The sequence below is a fragment of the Jaculus jaculus genome, chromosome 1, assembly GCF_020740685.1.
Source record: "Jaculus jaculus isolate mJacJac1 chromosome 1, mJacJac1.mat.Y.cur, whole genome shotgun sequence".
NCBI classification, from domain to species: domain Eukaryota; kingdom Metazoa; phylum Chordata; class Mammalia; order Rodentia; family Dipodidae; genus Jaculus; species Jaculus jaculus.
Window position 1 is genome coordinate 18,085,455 of NC_059102.1, and position 16,908 is coordinate 18,102,362.

The 16,908-nt window shown below is 46.4% G+C and overlaps 1 protein-coding gene across 3 annotated transcripts in view; it reads left to right on the forward strand.

Annotated features, from left to right (window-relative positions):
• Gfra1 (GDNF family receptor alpha 1) overlaps window positions 1-16,908 on the forward strand; it is a 234,377-nt gene that overhangs the window by 188,401 nt on the left and 29,068 nt on the right. For all 3 annotated transcript variants that reach the window (XM_004659309.2, XM_004659312.2, XM_045146732.1), the window contains 2 exons: window positions 9,308-9,417; window positions 12,266-12,400. In XM_004659309.2, the coding sequence (XP_004659366.1) occupies window positions 9,308-9,417; window positions 12,266-12,400 (245 nt within the window). The remainder of the gene's footprint in view (window positions 1-9,307; window positions 9,418-12,265; window positions 12,401-16,908) is intronic.

A 16,908-nucleotide genomic window follows, 5' to 3' on the forward strand; every position in this document is an offset into this window, starting at 1 on the left:
TTCTGAATTAAACTTGGGGAGACCCCAGAGTAACAAGCACTCGCTCAAACAATGCCAGCTGACCTATCGTCTCTGAGCTCCTTTCTTGGGCAAGGCTCTGTGGGAGCCCTTGGGGAACAACCACAGAACACCATGAGGGAAGTTCCTGGGACCCAGTGCTGAACCCTTGCACATGGGACTTTCCATGGAGCTGGCTAGGGATCCAAAGGAAGAGCAGTGATTAGTGTATCCTCAAGGATCTGTGCAATGTCTCAGAGCCTCTCAGACACCAGGAGAAAACTGAGCAGGGATTTGGGGGAGCAGGTGTTGAGATCTGTTTGGCCACAGGGCCCTTCCTGATCCAGGAATCAAAGGCACAACAAGCCAGGGGCTTCTTTCCCAGCAACATATGGTCACCATCTTCCTATGTCACTTCGAGTGTATGGGTCGGCTGGGGTTTATAATTCCACCGTGAGTGGAAACCCAAAGCAGAGGCTAATGAACACAAAAAGCTCTGACATCTGTACCTGGAGTGAGTGCAACTCTCCCAAAACCTTGGCTCTGGAGAGGCGGAGCTACTTGCAAGGCTGCCAGGCAGGAGCAAGATGCACAGACCCAGGCTGAGTTCCCCAGCTCGGCTGCCTGCTCGACGACGCCCGGATACACAGCACCGAGTGAGGCACAGCAATGCAAAATGACACCACCCTGCTAGATGCATTTAATACAGGCTCTGGTTTCCTGAGAGACGCTTTCCAGATGTGCACTCCGGTAGGCTGCTGGAGAGCAAGGGCTAAGGTAATTTTCTAAAAACAGAAAGAGGAAAAAAATCTGTTTTGTATCACTGTACCAGACAATTACCACTGCAACGCCCCAGCTTTGCCGCCCCTCGCCTAATATTAGCTACATGTTCTTCAAGTTGTTTTTATTCTGCATAAGATATTAGAAGTAGTAATAGACTTACTGATATTTAGTCACTTAAAAATATGTCGTTCCCCTCCCCCCATTCTCCTGAGGGAAAAGAGGCTTTTCTTAAAACGTCTTCGTTCTGTGAGTTCGTATAACTGTGAGGCTTTAAGTAAACCACAAAATTTTTGGCTTTGGACTTCTTAGTTGTTTTTGGTCAAACGTGATGCCTTTAGTTGTGCAGATGTAGCCTGCTCTGTACATGCGGTATAAGGGCCGGCAAAAGACTCACTGACACACGTGTGTCTCCCGTTGTGCGTGCTGTGGCTTTAGCTGGGAAGCCTTAACAACATAGAATGGGGTAGGAACTGGGCTAAAATGACGGCAACTATTGTATTGAGCAGCATGTGTATCGAGGGACTCTATATAATTGCCACTTTAAGTGTCACAGGGCCGTTTAAACGGTCTATAAGTGGCACCGGCCTTATTTTCTAAGGTGATGAAATTGAGGCCAGGAGAAGTTAAATCGTGTATTAAGGAGTGAGAGCGTAACAAGTGGCGGGCCACTAGACTAGGGACATGCGCTCCTAAACCTGGATACAGTAACATACTCATTGAGAATGCTTTCAGAAACCAAAGGATTTGAGCAGAAGTCCAATACTTAGAAGAAGGAGACCTAATGCTCACATTGGGCCACAGAAAAATTCCATTTTGTGTGTGTGTGTGTGTGTGTGTGTGCACGCATGTGCGTGCCCACCTGTGTATGTGCATGCATATTTGAGACAAGGCTTCATGTACTCCAGGCTAGCCTTGGGTTCACTAGGAAGCAGAAAATGACCTTGAACTTCTGACCTGCCTGCTTCCACCTTCTAAGTGGTGGGATCGCAGGTGTGTGCTTCACACTCAGTCTCTGTTGTGCTGGGGATCGATCCCAGGGTTTGTGCGCGCTAGGCAAGCGCTCTACCAAAGCACAGCTCCAGCCCACCCACTTACTTCTTATAGAAGACATCCCGTGCTAGCGTTCAGAAATTCTACTGGATGGTCAAGTCCTGCAGTCCTGCGTGGGTAATAGAAGGGTCCATAAGGCCAGAGGGGAAGCCCACTTCACTGATGGAGTGACTCCCTGTTGTGCACGCTCTGGTGGCTACATGCTCCTTAGTGACATCCAGGTGCCTGTGGCATCTCTGAAGATATTGGAGCAATTAGGAGGAAGTCTTACCAGTGTTGGACAAGGAGAGCAAGTCTGCGCTTGACTTCAATAAAATCAATAAACAATACAAAGTCTTGATGACTTCAACAAAAATCCCAGGGGAATAAAACAAAGTGGCCTCTGGCACTCTTCCGTCCCAAGTTGTGATTGGCGGGCGGCAGTTCCTCCTCCTCCAGCGTGGGCCAATGTGGCCACCTGCTGCAAGACTCTGAGCAGGTGGAGAGTCTCCTTGGCTCCTGGGTGTTTTGTAAATGGAACGAGGGGATCCATGAGAGGAATCTTGTTCTCTATACTCTGAGGAACTAGTTGTCTTGACACTAAAATCATAGCAAATAGCAGGATGGAATGTGAAGAGTAATTCATAAACACAAACAAAAGTGCTTTCGTTGTTTTGGGCAGTGTGAGTGTCCCAGAGCCTGTATTTCTGAGATTTCGCAAGGGAAATCCCAGAGCTAAGAAGTTAAGCAACATACCCAGGAACTCTGGTTAATTAGCCTTGGAGCCTGGATCCCATTCAGGATGTTACAATTCTTCACCCAGACTTGCTTCCACCAACCACATGGCTCTTGTCCAAGTATAAGATTTGTCCTAGAAAAAAAAAGAAAAACATTTAAAGAATTATGATAATCCAAGATGAGTTAAACTGAGCCTTCCTGATACGTGTTTTGTCTGTTTTTCATAGTACTGTTTTCCCAAAGCAGTTACCAAAAAGTAGGTAAATGATCCCCCCTCACTGTCAAAAGACCATCTGCTGTTTGAGAAGATGCTTCTAGATTCTATCATGATAATCATTTTTCTATTTCCAGTTAGCAGAATGCTTTCTTTAATATGACATTTTCTGCATAAAGCACTGTTTCTAAAGATGTCCTTAGGCCATCCTAGAATTTTCTAACCTTCTCTTCATTTTTCTTTTTTTTAAAAATTTATTTGACAGAGAAAGAGGAAGGGAGAGAGAGAGAGAGAGAGAGACAGAGAGAGAGGGAGAGAATGGGGATGCCAGGGCTCTAGCCATTGTAGATGAACTCCAGACATGTGCATCCCCTTGTGCATCTGGATAATGTGGGATCTGGGGAATTGAACCTGGGTCCTTTGGCTTTGCAGGCAAATGCCTTAACCGCTAAGCCATCCCTCCAGCCCCTTCTCTTCATTTTTGAGGGTGGTGGTAGTGGGGGTTTCTGTTACTGAGGGCGATACATTCCCACACTAGTACCTATTCGTTTCCTTTTCATTTTCTCAGAGAAAAACAATCAGAGCTCATCACTGCGGTTGCCATGGTGATTTTGTGTCTCCATAAGAAATCCAACAGGGGTGGTTCTTTGTTAATCCCATACAGGACATTCAAGTTTTCTGCTTGGATCACAGCGGTTCAGGCAGGGAAGACATTGTCATCAATGGCAGTACAATTCATAACTCAGAGCGAGCAGCGGAAAGTGTGTGCACAGGGGGTGTCCGAGGGCTGCCGAGGCTATGCCTATGGTGGCTGCTCAGACACTGGGTGGAGACTGGGCAGGTAGGGGACCCAGAGTTCCAACCATCTTCTAGACCAAAGTACCATGTACACCATAGAGCCACAGCCAACCCATGGACTTCCTCGTGAGCCTACCTTCCCATCTTCCTCACCACAGCACCGTTTTCTGAGGGGTTATCCTGATTCTGTAGTCTGTTGGCTCCTTTCTGTGTCTTGACTTCCACTGAGCATTCAACACCCTCTCTTTCTTTTCCTCTCCTCCTGACCCTCAGTGCCTTGCTGTGGTTCTAGGAAGTGTTGCCGCCCTCCTCCATTTACTGGCCTCGCCTTTACTGCTCAGTGTGGGCACAAAGCAGGTCGTAAGACAGTCTTTTCTGAGTAGCTGAAGGATGCAGGTCTCCCTAACTTGCAAATGTGCTTGTGTTAGTTCTCAATGTAGCGGCCTGCGGTGCCTTGAGGAGCAAGCCCAGACTCTTAGTTCACCAAGCCATTTCAATAGCACTATCTCAGCTGTGTCCTGTGGCCTGGCTGTCCTAGGTGAAATGGGTGACAGGGCTCCTGGCAAAGCCTGTGTTAAGTGTAGTGGCTGAGAGTCCTGCTGGTGCTGGAATTGGATGAAACGTCCCCCATGTCCCTCCCATGGGAGCTGTACGACATGGAGGGAGTCACTTCCCCTCTGTCTGCCTCAGTTTCCTCACCTTGATAATGGGGTGACAATATCAACTAATAAATAAAGTTGTGAGAAATGTGTGCGTGAATTCATGCTGAGCACTTAAGTCAGTGACTAGTATGTACAAGCACACCAGAAGCACTACTCTGGGACTGTTATGAGCGTGATCATGTTACCATAGGCCTCTCCCTTCTCTCTGGCAACAGGACCTTTACCTACAAATCGAACCAGCGTGCCACTTGTTGCAGCGCCCAGCATAACTTTCCCATAGCTGCGGGCTAAAAACACTGGCGGTCGACCTGGTATGTGGCTGTTTGCTATTTTACCCCAGAATGAAGGCTAGTTTTCCTTGAATATAAGGTGGCAATGATAACATCATAGTGCCTACCTCATTAGGGTTGTCAGCAACGAAACATGTCATCTAATGCCCCGTAAATTCTTCATTCTTGGATGGTCGGATGGTCTTAGGTTTATTAGCAAGCTTTCTCACTTTTTATTAAGAACTTGCAGGGTACGGTGGTGCAAGCCTTTAATCTCAACACTTTGGAGATGGAGCCAGGAGGATGGTCAGAAGTTCAAGGTCATCCTTAACTATATATGATGTTTGAAGCCAGCCTGGCTATACAAGGTGAGAGAGAGATAGAGAGAGAGAAAACACAATAGTAAAAAAAAAGAGGGGCTGGAGAGATGGCTTAGCAATTAAGCGCTTGCCTGTGAAGCCTAAGGACCCCGGTTCGAGGCTCGGTTCCCCAGGTCCCACGTTAGCTAGATGCACAAGGGGGCGCATCCGTCTGGAGTTCGTTTGCAGAGGCTGGAAGCCCTGGCGCACCCATTCTCTCTCTCCCTCTATCTGTCTTTCTCTCTGTGTCTGTTGCTCTCAAATAAATAAAAATTAAAAAAAAAAAAGAGCTAGCTGCAGTATTATACTGTGGCATCTGGACTAACGGTTATTTAAGTTCAAACCCACGGTATTTTCCATCCTTATATCATGATCATTGGCACGTCATTCACTCAGCGGGATGGACCACAATCCAGCTGCTTCACCAACACCTGGGAACCTTTGCATATAGTTCTGTAGGAAGTCTTAAGAAGAATATGTGAAGAAAGATATCCTGGCTTTCTTTGGAAAGAATTGAAGATTGGAGGTTTCACTTGGCACCATGGGAATAGAAGCAGAAGCCTGTTCCCAAAGGGTTGGTGCTGGACTCCTAAGACATAACCCCAAATTTAGCAATAGGACTATCATAGTGGTTTTTCAGCAGGGCTCTTGCAGTGAATCAGTAGCAACTCCTCCAAGAAAGCCAAGGCCCAGCCTTGACGTCCTCCCTGATTCCCACCCATAGTGGAAACACTTTAGCTGTGGGCTTTCAGGCTGCTCCTGTGATGTCAGCCCGTTCACATAATTCCCAATGAGCTGGTCCAGCGCACTACGAAACACAGTTCACACAGTGAGCTGGTCCCGCACACCACCAAAAAAACTTCTTATTTTAGTGTTTTTCTCCTGCAAAATGGGAATCCAGTCACAGGACCTTCTCATCTCCCAGTGGTGTGACTACCAGAAGAGCTGTGCCAAATGTGACAGAGCCATGGAAATTAGGATGCTGCCACAGTGCCCTTTGTCATCATTGTGTGTGTGTGTGTGTGTGTGTGTGTGTGTGTGTGTGTGTGTGTGTGTATCTGTGTGGATGTTCATGTGTGTGCGGGCACACATGTCTCATGGCGGGCGTGTGGAGGTCAGAGGACAACATGAGTGCCAGTCTGCATTGTCACCTCTGAGTTCAGAAGACTAGCCCACACACTTCTGGGGACTTCTGTCTCTGCCTCCTTTTGCACAGTAGACACGCTGGGATTAGGGATGCTACACTAGAATGTCTGCTCTTTGGGGGCTTTGGGATCTGAACTCAGGTACATGACAAGTAATTTATCCATGAGGCTGTCTCTCCAGGCACCACATCCTCACTATTCTGAAACTGTCTTCCCGTGTGATCTTAGGGCTGGATTTGTGCCGATGTCTCCTCTTAAAAAGTAGCCATTGGGTTCTGCTCAGAGAAGTAAGCTCCGATTTGTCTTCCCAGTCAGGCCTGTGCTTTCTGTTGCAGACTGACTCAATTAGCCTTTCATTCCAGGGTCCAATTGCAAGTTAATTCTGAGGTTGTTAGGCAAAACGAGTCTGGTGGTATTATTTTGTACAGAAAGACAGTAATCCGCCCCACAGTGTTGTCAGTTAATAGTATGCTTAAGAAACTGGAGAAACAGGAGCTGCCTCTCTGGGGACAGGTGGGTCCGGAGGAGCCAGTATTTTAGGGAGCTGTTCATCAGCCAGCCAGCTTGTGTGTGAGCCCAGCTGTCTGGGCTGCAGTTGGCCCATTGCAGAGTTGGAAGCCCAGTGTCACTAGATCATTAACTTTCATGACCAGAAAAATTCTCCCGAAATTAACACTCCATCCAAGTTGAATGCCATCGGAGCCAGTTGAGTAAGCTGGAGGCACTTTAGGGGGTGCCTGCAGGCAAAAAAAAGTCAAAAGAGAACAGAAAAGAAAGAAATCCTTTAACCAGACTGCAGAAATAGCCAGGCCTTGTATCATGGTGCCAGACAGACAGAAACCACCAGCCCTGGCCAAGGTTGCAATCCAGGTACACACGTGCTTATGTAGTCACATGGAGGGATCACACGGCCACTGAGCACCTGACCTTGCTTGGGAAGTGAGTGTTAGGAGTTCTCTGAGGAGTGTCAACGTCAAGAGAATAAAGCAAATCTTTAGCACCTGGCCCAGACTCCCTGTGATGGGCCAGCCACCCACAGCACACAGAGTTCTCCAGATTGGCTCAGGTAGGGAGGTATGGGTATGCCTGGTTAGTGGGGCTCAAGGAGAGAACCACATGACCACCATGTGGCCTGCAGGGTGTGCTGTGAACTTCAACCATGGATCAGGCCTTTGGACGCTGCTTCTGGTTACAATGGTAGGAAAGGTGCCAGGCTTGGTGGTACGTGCCTACTGTCCCATCACCTAGGAGACTGAGGCAAGAGGATCATGCATTTGAGGCCAGCCTGGGCTACACAGCTGAACTCTGTCCTCAGAGAACTAGAAGAAGCTCGATGGTAAAAGCTCCTGCTCTGTCACTCTGAGGACTTGAGGTTTGATCCCCAGATTCCACTCTGCTCTGGCAGCTCTGTAATTCCCATGTGCCTATGGTGAGATGGAGGGCAGAGTCGGGAGAATTTCCCGGAAGCTCATGAATGGAGCAATGAGCTACAACTAGAGACCTTCCTCAACTAAGGCAGAAGGTGAGGAATGACCCGAGGTTGTTCTTACCGCCACACAAGCAATGTGACAGGCACATTTGAACACTCACACACACCCGTGTTCAAGATGTAATAAAAAGAAAGAACCAGAAGAAATGAAATAAAATTACTCAGAATGGATGTATTATGTGCTTTCTTCAGACTTTACAAACCTTTGCTTCCCCATATGCCCTGTGACGCTTGGCACCCCCCACCCCAACACACAGGCATGTTGTTTCCATACAGCAAGCTAAGCAAATGCACTTTCTTGAGTAGAAAGAAGTAAAATTGACACTGGGAATGTACATAACATACCCAACCCGGTTGAGCACGAACAGGAAGAAAACCGAGACGGGCTTCTGCAATTACCTGACAATTTAAATTCTCCTAGGGTCTCTTGTGCCCGGCCCCCTAGAAACAGTGCCGTGGTGTGCTGAGCTGGCCTTGGAGGTAGTCCAGTCTTCATTCAGGCTGTCTCCAGTCCTAACCACTTCAGATCCTGAAACCGCTCACTGTCCACAAAGAGCCCCCTCCTCCCCAGACCAGTGGGTTTGTGGCTTTTCGCCTTATCTGGTCCTGTCACTTCAGCATTGCCCAGCATTTCACATGGGCTGCACCGGCCCCTGAAGAGCTCTCAACATGCTGACCCAAAGATCCTGCAGGCAAGACTTCTAACCACAGGCCTAGCCACACACATCCCTCTTGGTTTTTCCCTTCAGTCCCCCAAAAGCCAGCTCCTCAGTGAAGCAGGCTGGGAGGATATCTGTCTTCTAGAGCTAGGGGCTGAGAGAAGACTCGGGAGACAAAGTCATGCATTCTCCAAGGCATGGAGAATTATGGAAGCAGATGGGCTGTAGGATCCTATTTTGATGCCAGGAACATGTTTCTGTATAAAGTAAATATTTTCCCACTGTGGATCTCCGGTGAGTACGCAGAGATGCTTATTTCCTCAGGATGCAAATCAGTCTAGTCAGAAATAAATATTGAGTGGAAACTTCAAAGCCTGTAGCCTCCTCCACCTGCAGACCCTGAAGACTTCTGTCCAAATAAGCAGTCACACAGGCTGGTGAGGGTTGGGGGAGGGGCTATGGGGAGGGTATATGAGGAAGAATGCCAGCATTTTAATAGTTCATGGTTTGTGTGTGTGTGTGTGTGTGTGTGTATGTGTGTGTGTGTGTAAAGAGACACATCAACAAAGGAATTAAAGCTATGTGTGTTTGGGAGTGTTCCTTGATATATATTTTATAGTTATTTTTGATATTCATTATATATATATATATTATACATATTTATGGAAGGTTGTGTGACATGTCAAAACTTGTATATATACAATGTGTAATGATCAGATCAGGTTAATGGGCATGTCTGTTAACTCAAACAGGTATCATTTCTTTGTATAGGGAATATTCAAAAGCCTCCACTAATTATTTTGAAATACATAGTTAATCATTGTCAACCACTGTTGTCCTACTCTGTCAAGAAACATTACGAGTTATACCTCCTAGGGGCCAAGGAGATGGTTCAGCAATTAAAGGCACTTGCTCACAAGTCCTGGAAGCCCAGGTTTAATTCCTCAGCCACCCGAGGAAAGCCAGAGAGGCCTTTGTTTGCAGAGGCCCTAGTGCCCACCCCCAACGTGTGTGCACGTAAATACATGTTTGTTTGTTTTTTTTTAAAGAAGTTATTCTTTTTAGCCAGTGCACCCTCGTGCCTATTCTCTCTTCAGCATCCCACCTCTCAGCTTGGAGTCCTAGGATGTTTTCAGAACATTTTTCTCTTTTCTTCTTATTGCAGATCTCGCCTTGCAGATTTTTTTACCAACTGCCAGCCAGAGTCAAGGTCTGTCAGCAGCTGTCTTAAGGAGAACTATGCGGACTGTCTTCTGGCCTACTCGGGGCTCATTGGTAAGCTAGGAGGAGAATCTGGTTTATACACATACCCACCCCTTTCCCTTGCTCGGATGAAGTCTGCCCAAGCGCAAAGCCTCCAGTAGCCTCTATGCTAGGGTTTTCAAGACAGGCCCTCCAGGACCTGCCTATAGAAAAAAAAAGAAAGAAAAGAAAAGAAAAGAAAAGAAAAGAAAAGGAAAGGAAAGGAAAGGAAAGGAAAGGAAAGGAAAGGAAAGGAAAGGAAAGGAAACAGTAACAAGAATAATGGATGCAGGAAAAGCAGGGCTTGTTAAGGAGCAGGAAGACGGCAAGTGTGAGGAAGAATGAAGTTAGTTGGAGAATTGGCCACGCAGAACAAAAGCTGTGGAAGCGCGTGGTTGTTGCAAGAAGAAAGCAAGTAAAACAAAATTAATTGAGTTAGGGACCTTTGAAGGGAAGGGACTTGAAAAGCATTCCGTCTAGGGAAATCAAAGATGCTGTTTCCCAGAAATGACCCTTTGGAAATAAGACCCAAATACTGAGTACTTCTTACCATTATTGTTTTTGGAAATTTGACTCCTGAAGTGCAGGGGATGGCTTAGGTTAATATTTCCCCCCTAAAACTAATATTTTTGCCTTTGGAAGCCTGTGCCATCAGGAGAACTATGTTCTTCTGTACATTAAAGAGAACATTGTTATTAACCAAGGCTCCTGCGTGGGGGAGGAGAGCCAGAAAGAGGCAAGCACGTCTGGGGCAAGAGGGGCCAGCAAGAGGAAAGCCAGGTGTCCTTGGGTACCAGCTATACCAAGGCCTTTCTGTCAGGGTCTCACTGCACTTAGCATTTGAGGAGGATCACTCAGTGAGGGCTGTGGAAGGTGAGGGAAATCACAGTGTCACAGCTGGATGGCACAGCATTCCTCCACCCCCCTCCCTGCCCCCTGGGTGATCCTGTGTGGGTCATGAGCAGGAAGAGCCTCCCACCCTGAAAGACAGCACAGACTCCACTCCTCATCCCCACTGTGCCTTCAGCAGGAGCCTTTGGAAAATCAGCAACATTGTGAAATGCGAGGCTTGTTTTTGACACCCTTACCGCTCTCAGCCTTGTGAAAAGACACCTGCGCTCTCCTGGGTGATCCCTTTGAAAACATCTTAATGTTTCCTCCAGTTAGGAGCCTTTTTTCTTTTTTTTGGCTTTTCGAGGTAGGGTCTCACTCTGGCCCAGGCTGACCTGGAATTCACTATGGAGTCTCAGGGTGGCCTCGAACTCACGGTGATCCTCCCACCTCTGCCTCCCGAGTGCTGGGATTAAAGGCGTGCGCCACCACGCCCCGCAAGGGGCCATTTTTATTCACCCAGCCAGTGAGCATACGTTCCATAAATCAGAACTCCAGATTCACACTCAGATTCTGCTTCTGTTAATGAGGTTAGTCTCTACTAGGGATTACGCTGCAATGGTGGAATTGTAGAAATAATAAGACACATTCATTGTTACAAAATTAAAGCCAGCAAAGCACGCAGAAGGCACTTTGCAGCCTCTGCATCTGTCTACGTCCTTTCAGGAGACCACGGTCGTTAGCTCCCCAGTGAGTGAGAGGCCGAGGCCAGCTCCTGCCAGCCTTTCTGTGTGTGCTCTTCTAGGCTTGGCAAACCCTTCTGTGCCTGAACATGATGAAGTGGAGACAGAAGTGGTAGAGGCAGTGCTTTCTCCAGACCAAACTTTAGTTCTCTCCCAGGTCTGGGTCATTCCCTCCATATTGGTTACTAGATCCTAACTTCTCTACAAAGCTTGTTCCTGCCTCTTCCTTGTGTCCGGGAGCCACAATGTGTCAGTTATCCGATGCCTGTTCCTTTCTCAGTTGAGTTAGACCTCCCTGCATCCTAAAGATTGAACGTCTCATGCTGAGGTGTCCTGGGATATGGTTCAAGTTCAAGTCAGTAAGGAATGCAGGGCAGCAACAAGATGCTCTTGACTCAAGCTCACCAAATACCATGTCTCTGTTTGTGAGCCAAACTGATCCTATGGATTACTTACCATCTAGTTCTTTCTCCCTTTACAGAATAGCTGAATACACAAGGTTCTCAGTATCCTTGAGGCATTGACTTCTGTGAGCCGCCCAGCACAAGACATTTGGGTTGTGTTATATATAAGTACGTTGTATATTTGTGCCAGTGGTGAACTCACCAGGAAAACCGTGAATACCACAAGATTTAGGCAAGCATCAGGACCACCCAGAATCTCTTTGAGAGCTGTGACGGATCCATAGACAATAGCCTAGAAACTCTTGGCTTGGGGAGTTTCCACTGTCTGTTTCCAGTTCTTTCACAACTTGGTAGACTTTATTTAAATCATTATGACTTGGGTGAATAGGGGCCTCATTATATACATTTGTATGTATGCAGGATGTGGGGGCCATATTGGAGGCTTCCATACTTCCCTGTGTTGCCCTAAAGAAGCTAATTGCTCCTGAGGGGAGTGGATTAGAAGTTCTGAAAGAATTTTTATGATATGTACACCCAGTACTATCTATTTATGAAGATTAATGGGCTTTTTCAAGAAAACGCAAAGGATTTGGCAACTCATGCATTCTAAGTTAATTCTCTCCTACTCCATGACATCTAAACCATTTGTACAGGAAGAAAATACCCTAAATGCTGCCCAAGGAGTTTGGTTATAATTTCTAAAGTAAATGTGTAAATTATTTTATATTCTTGAGATAAATTGCCAAGAAAATGAACTGCTTAACATAATATTCCACTCAGCAAACACAGTGTATGTAATTATCCACAGCATATCTGCCATAGAGGAACATTTGTTTCCTTTTAAGCTATAGAAAAGCCCATACTCTCACAGGAAGATGAAATGCCTTGTTTTTGCTCTTTCAGGCACTGTCATGACCCCCAACTACATAGACTCCAGCAGCCTCAGCGTGGCCCCATGGTGTGACTGTAGCAACAGTGGGAATGATCTGGAAGAGTGCTTAAAATTTCTGAATTTCTTCAAGGACAATACGTGTCTTAGTGAGTTCTTTCTTCTTCTTTTGTAATAAGGAGCCTGCAAAGGCATGTAGGTTTCCCCCTGAGCTAAAGCTGAATGCTGTTGCTATCTCCCTCTCTCTTTCCCTCTCCCTCTCTCTATATATCCCTTTTGCTGATTGCTAGTGATGACTCCAGCTCCTTTTGGCACCTTGACTGATACAGCAGGGAACCACACAAGTGATGAACCCAGTTCTGCCAAGACTGATCCCAGTGGCCTGGAAGAATGAGAGGTTCAAATAACCGAGGGTACATTATATGAGAAAGAACACTTCTATCCACAGATCAAATTTTGGTCTTGGCATCCAAGTGAGCATCGGTTCCCAAGGTTCCAAAATCGTGGGGGACAAATGCACAAAGTGAGAAGCTTAGACAAATTAGATGGAGCCCAGCCTCAGGACTCTCTGGTAAAAATGAGAATGTTCGTATCAATAGCTCCTTGGATTTTCGGGGCTCATTTAGAGAAGAAACAACAAATCTTGATCAGAGCCAAGTTGGCCATACAGCCATGAGATGTAGGATATGGATGACCTTGGGAGACTAATAAACACTGATGAGCAAGGGTAGAGCTGGTTATTACTGCAGTGTCCTGTAGGCAATTTGGAAGCATGTTTGACAAAGGAACAGGGGAATAGAGAAGTACCCAGATGCAAACAATGGACATCCATCAGACACAGTCCAAATGCAGGATGCCAGGTCTCCCTCATGCACAAGCTCTGGGTGACTATCCAGCTGAGACACCTGACAACTTCATTCACTCTGCTCTTCTGTGTGTTCCAACTCACTCTGTAGGCAATATAATATTCATCCCATCTCATTTTCTGTAGTCAAACAAGAACATTATGAAACATAGGTCTCATCATATCCATCTGAGCAAAAGACTAGTGTTTTTACATGCCCCTTGTGTGGTAGAGTTAGAACCCAAAGCCATGGTTCTGTGCAGACCCTTGTTTCTGGAGAGCCTTGTTCATGTCTGATCTGAAAGACCTGTTGGACAAGGACAATTATGTCCTGAGCGTTGAGTACCAGATTTCTCCTGGTGACGCGGACAAGATTCAGCCATGTTCCTGAGATCCTTGTCCTCCAATGAACAATTTTCCACAGTGCTCTGCTGAATGTTGGCTGATTTTTCAAGCACTGGTTAATGAATTACCATGTAGATGTAAAGCAACTTTTGCATCTTTCTTTCTGAAGACTCCTTGTCATTCCCTTGGCTCCCTCATTTGCTCACTAGGGGCTTCAGATCATGTGGCTGAAATTCCTTTATTTTGGACCTCTTCGAAATAAAACGGCCAGGCTTAGTAATTGGACACAGCGCTCACTTCTCAAACCTGAGTGCCTGGGTTTGATTCCCAGACCCCACTAACACTGGTCACAGTTAGGTGGGAAGTGGGGATGGAAAAGTCTGGAAAGCTCACAGTGACCGCAGCAAAGGAGAGAACAACAATAACAACATCATCAACAAGAAAAACCCAGAAACTCACTGGCCTTCACAGACTCACACTGTGACCCATATGTGTCTTCACTCTCACCCAGAGAGAGAGAGAGAGAAAGAGAGAGACAGAGAGAGAGAGAGAGAGAGAGAGAGAGAGAGAGAGAGAGAGAGAGGGAGAGAGAGAGAAAGGAAACAAAGCAAACTAAACTAGAATAAAACAAAACAATTAGGGCTCAAGGAGACGGCTCAGTGGATAAGTTCCTGGCCAAACAAGCATGAGGGTGAGCGTTTGGGTCCCCAGCACCCATCTGAATGCAGGGCAGCTGTGACAGCCTACTGTCCTCCCAGTGCTTTGGAGGATAGCACCAGGGTATTGCTGGGGGAAGCTGGCTAGATGGACTAGCAGAATCTGTAAGCTCTTGGTTCAAGTGAGGTCTCCGTCTTACTAAAAAGGTCGGGGGCAATGGAGTCAGCCTCTGGCCTCCATGAGCACCTCTAGCCATTTGGCCACACACTGGGGAGTATGCATGCGCCACACACACACACACACACACACACACACATGCACGCACGCACGCATGCACGCACACACGCACACGCACATGCACATGCAACAAACAAACAAACAGCAAACTGTCTTTTGGATTCTGAGGTAAAATCCAAGCCTTCAAGGTTAGCTTTCAGTACGGAGGCATTTGCTAGGATGTTGGACATGCTGAGAAACTGCAACTTGAACCACTTGATTGGTTATGACTTCATCCGTTTTCTTTTTACATGTTGTGCTCCTCTGATCAAATGCAAGATTTTTTTTTTAAGGATGGAACCCGTTTTTATTTATTTATTTACTTATTGGAGAGAGGGAGAAAGAAGAAGAGGCGGATAGAATGGGCAATGAATGCCAGGGTGCCCGGCCAGTACAAATGAACTTCAGATGCATGTTCCACCTCTTGTATCTGGCCAAGGTGCATACTGGGAAATTGAGCCTGGCCTCATCTCTCCAGCCCAAATATAAGATTAAAAAATATTTTCATTAACTTATTTGCAAGGAGAGAGAGAGAGAGGGGAGAAAGACAGACAGAAATGGGTATGCCAGGGCCTCCAGCCACTGCAAACAAACTCCAAATGCATGCATCACTTTGTGTATCTGGCTTTATGTGGGCACTACGGAATCAAACTGGGTTGATAGACTTCGTAGGCAAGTGCCATAACCTTAATACCATCTCTCCAGCCTCAAAATACAATATTTTTTCAGCGAGAAAGCAATGGCAAGAGAATTAACATGAGAAAAGATTTCACTCACCCTCACTGTAAAACTTTTCTCTCACTGAAAACTTAAAGCTGTCCCTGTTTAGTAACATTTTGGTGAAGGGGCCAGTAGTCTTGTATCGCGTCAATGACCCTTCAATGAAAATAAATGCCAAAGCCAGCCAAATGTCCTCCCAGCCATTCCATTTTTCCTTGGACTAGATGACACGGAACACTAAACACATCTGACTGCAAATTCAATCTCTTACAAAAGGCACTAACGTAGGAGCAATTAGAATGTGTTGATACAACCCACACATAGGAACTTCATTCTCCTATATCTTCAGATTAAACCATACTTCTCGAGCTGGGGTGTGGTGGCGCACGCCTTTAACACCAGCACTTGGGAGGCTGAGGTGGGAGGATCACCATGAGTTCAAGGCCACCCTGAGACTACATAGTGAATTCCAGGTCAGCCTGGGCTAGAGTGAGACCCTCCCTCAAAAACAAAAACAAAGCTAAACCATACTTCTACCTAACTCCCCTACCCTTGAACACAACTGCAGCCCACAGTTTTGTTCGAGTTGGGGTATGGGAAATAGTTACTTTTAAGCCGAATGCATAGTAGAGAGATGCACAGGGAAGAGAGAAGAGTGGGAAGGATATCCGCTGCGCTCACTCAAGTCTATTCAGATGCGTCTTCCTCCTGAGGCCTCTCTGGACCTCTTCAGTTCAACAGCAGCTCCCTCTCCCCACCCAGGGCTCCTGTGCTCTCTCCCTTGCTTCATGGTTCCCAGGCTCTTCTCGCCCTCTGTTTATTACAGAGTTTGCTGCTTTGCCCTCCCTCCCCCAAGGCTGGATGTGTTGGTAGAGGTGGTTCTTGGTTGGGGTGTCATCACTGTTCAAGACAGTGTATCTAGTAAGTGGGGTGTGCCTGGCACTTAGTAGCTATGTCCTTAATGTTTGCATGCGCTAGCAAGTGGACAAGGGAGCTCCCAGGGACAAGGCTGGCACACTTAAAAAAGCACAAGCCGGGCTGGGGAGATGGCTTAGCGGTTAAGCGCTTGCCTGTGAAGCCTAAGGACCCCGGTTCGAGGCTCGGTTCCCCAGGTCCCACGTTAGCCAGATGCACAAGGGGGCGCACACGTCTGGAGTTCGTTTGCAGAGGCTGGAAGCCCTGGCGCACCCATTCTCTTTCTCTCCCTCTATCTGTCTTTCTCTCTGTGTCTGTCACTCTCAAATAAATAAATAAATAATTTAAAAAAAAAAAAGCACAAGCCAGGAGAGTCGCAAATCTGTGAGTCTAAAAGGAAAAAGCCAGGGCTTATTCTTCTGGTTCTGAGGTCACTTAAGGAACCTGGTCCCTAGCTTTTCTTTCCTTATCATCCTGCCTGCCATGAAGCCATGGTGCTTGGCTAGGAGCATAGAAAGGCAGTTGTATTAATTGGAAGCTGTTTCTTACAGGCCCCCAAGATGTAATGTTGCAGAAAACAAGCTTCCAATTCTGCTAAACCTGAAGGATAACAATTTTAGAACAAAATGTCACATCTAGAGGGAAGATTAGGCCTAAATTATTCTGTCTTTTATATTGAAAAATGCCAACTAAGAGTCATATATTAACAATTTGCACATTCAGGTCCCAAATGAAGGAGTTTGATTTCTTATACAATGAATATGAAATAAAAAATTTTCTAAATCCAGGCCAAATCCCCAAAGACCTGATTAAAAACTGTTTTTTATTCATTTTGGGGAGGGAACAACACGCAACCAATTTACTCTTGCCATAAAAACAATCTAATCCCAATGAAATTGT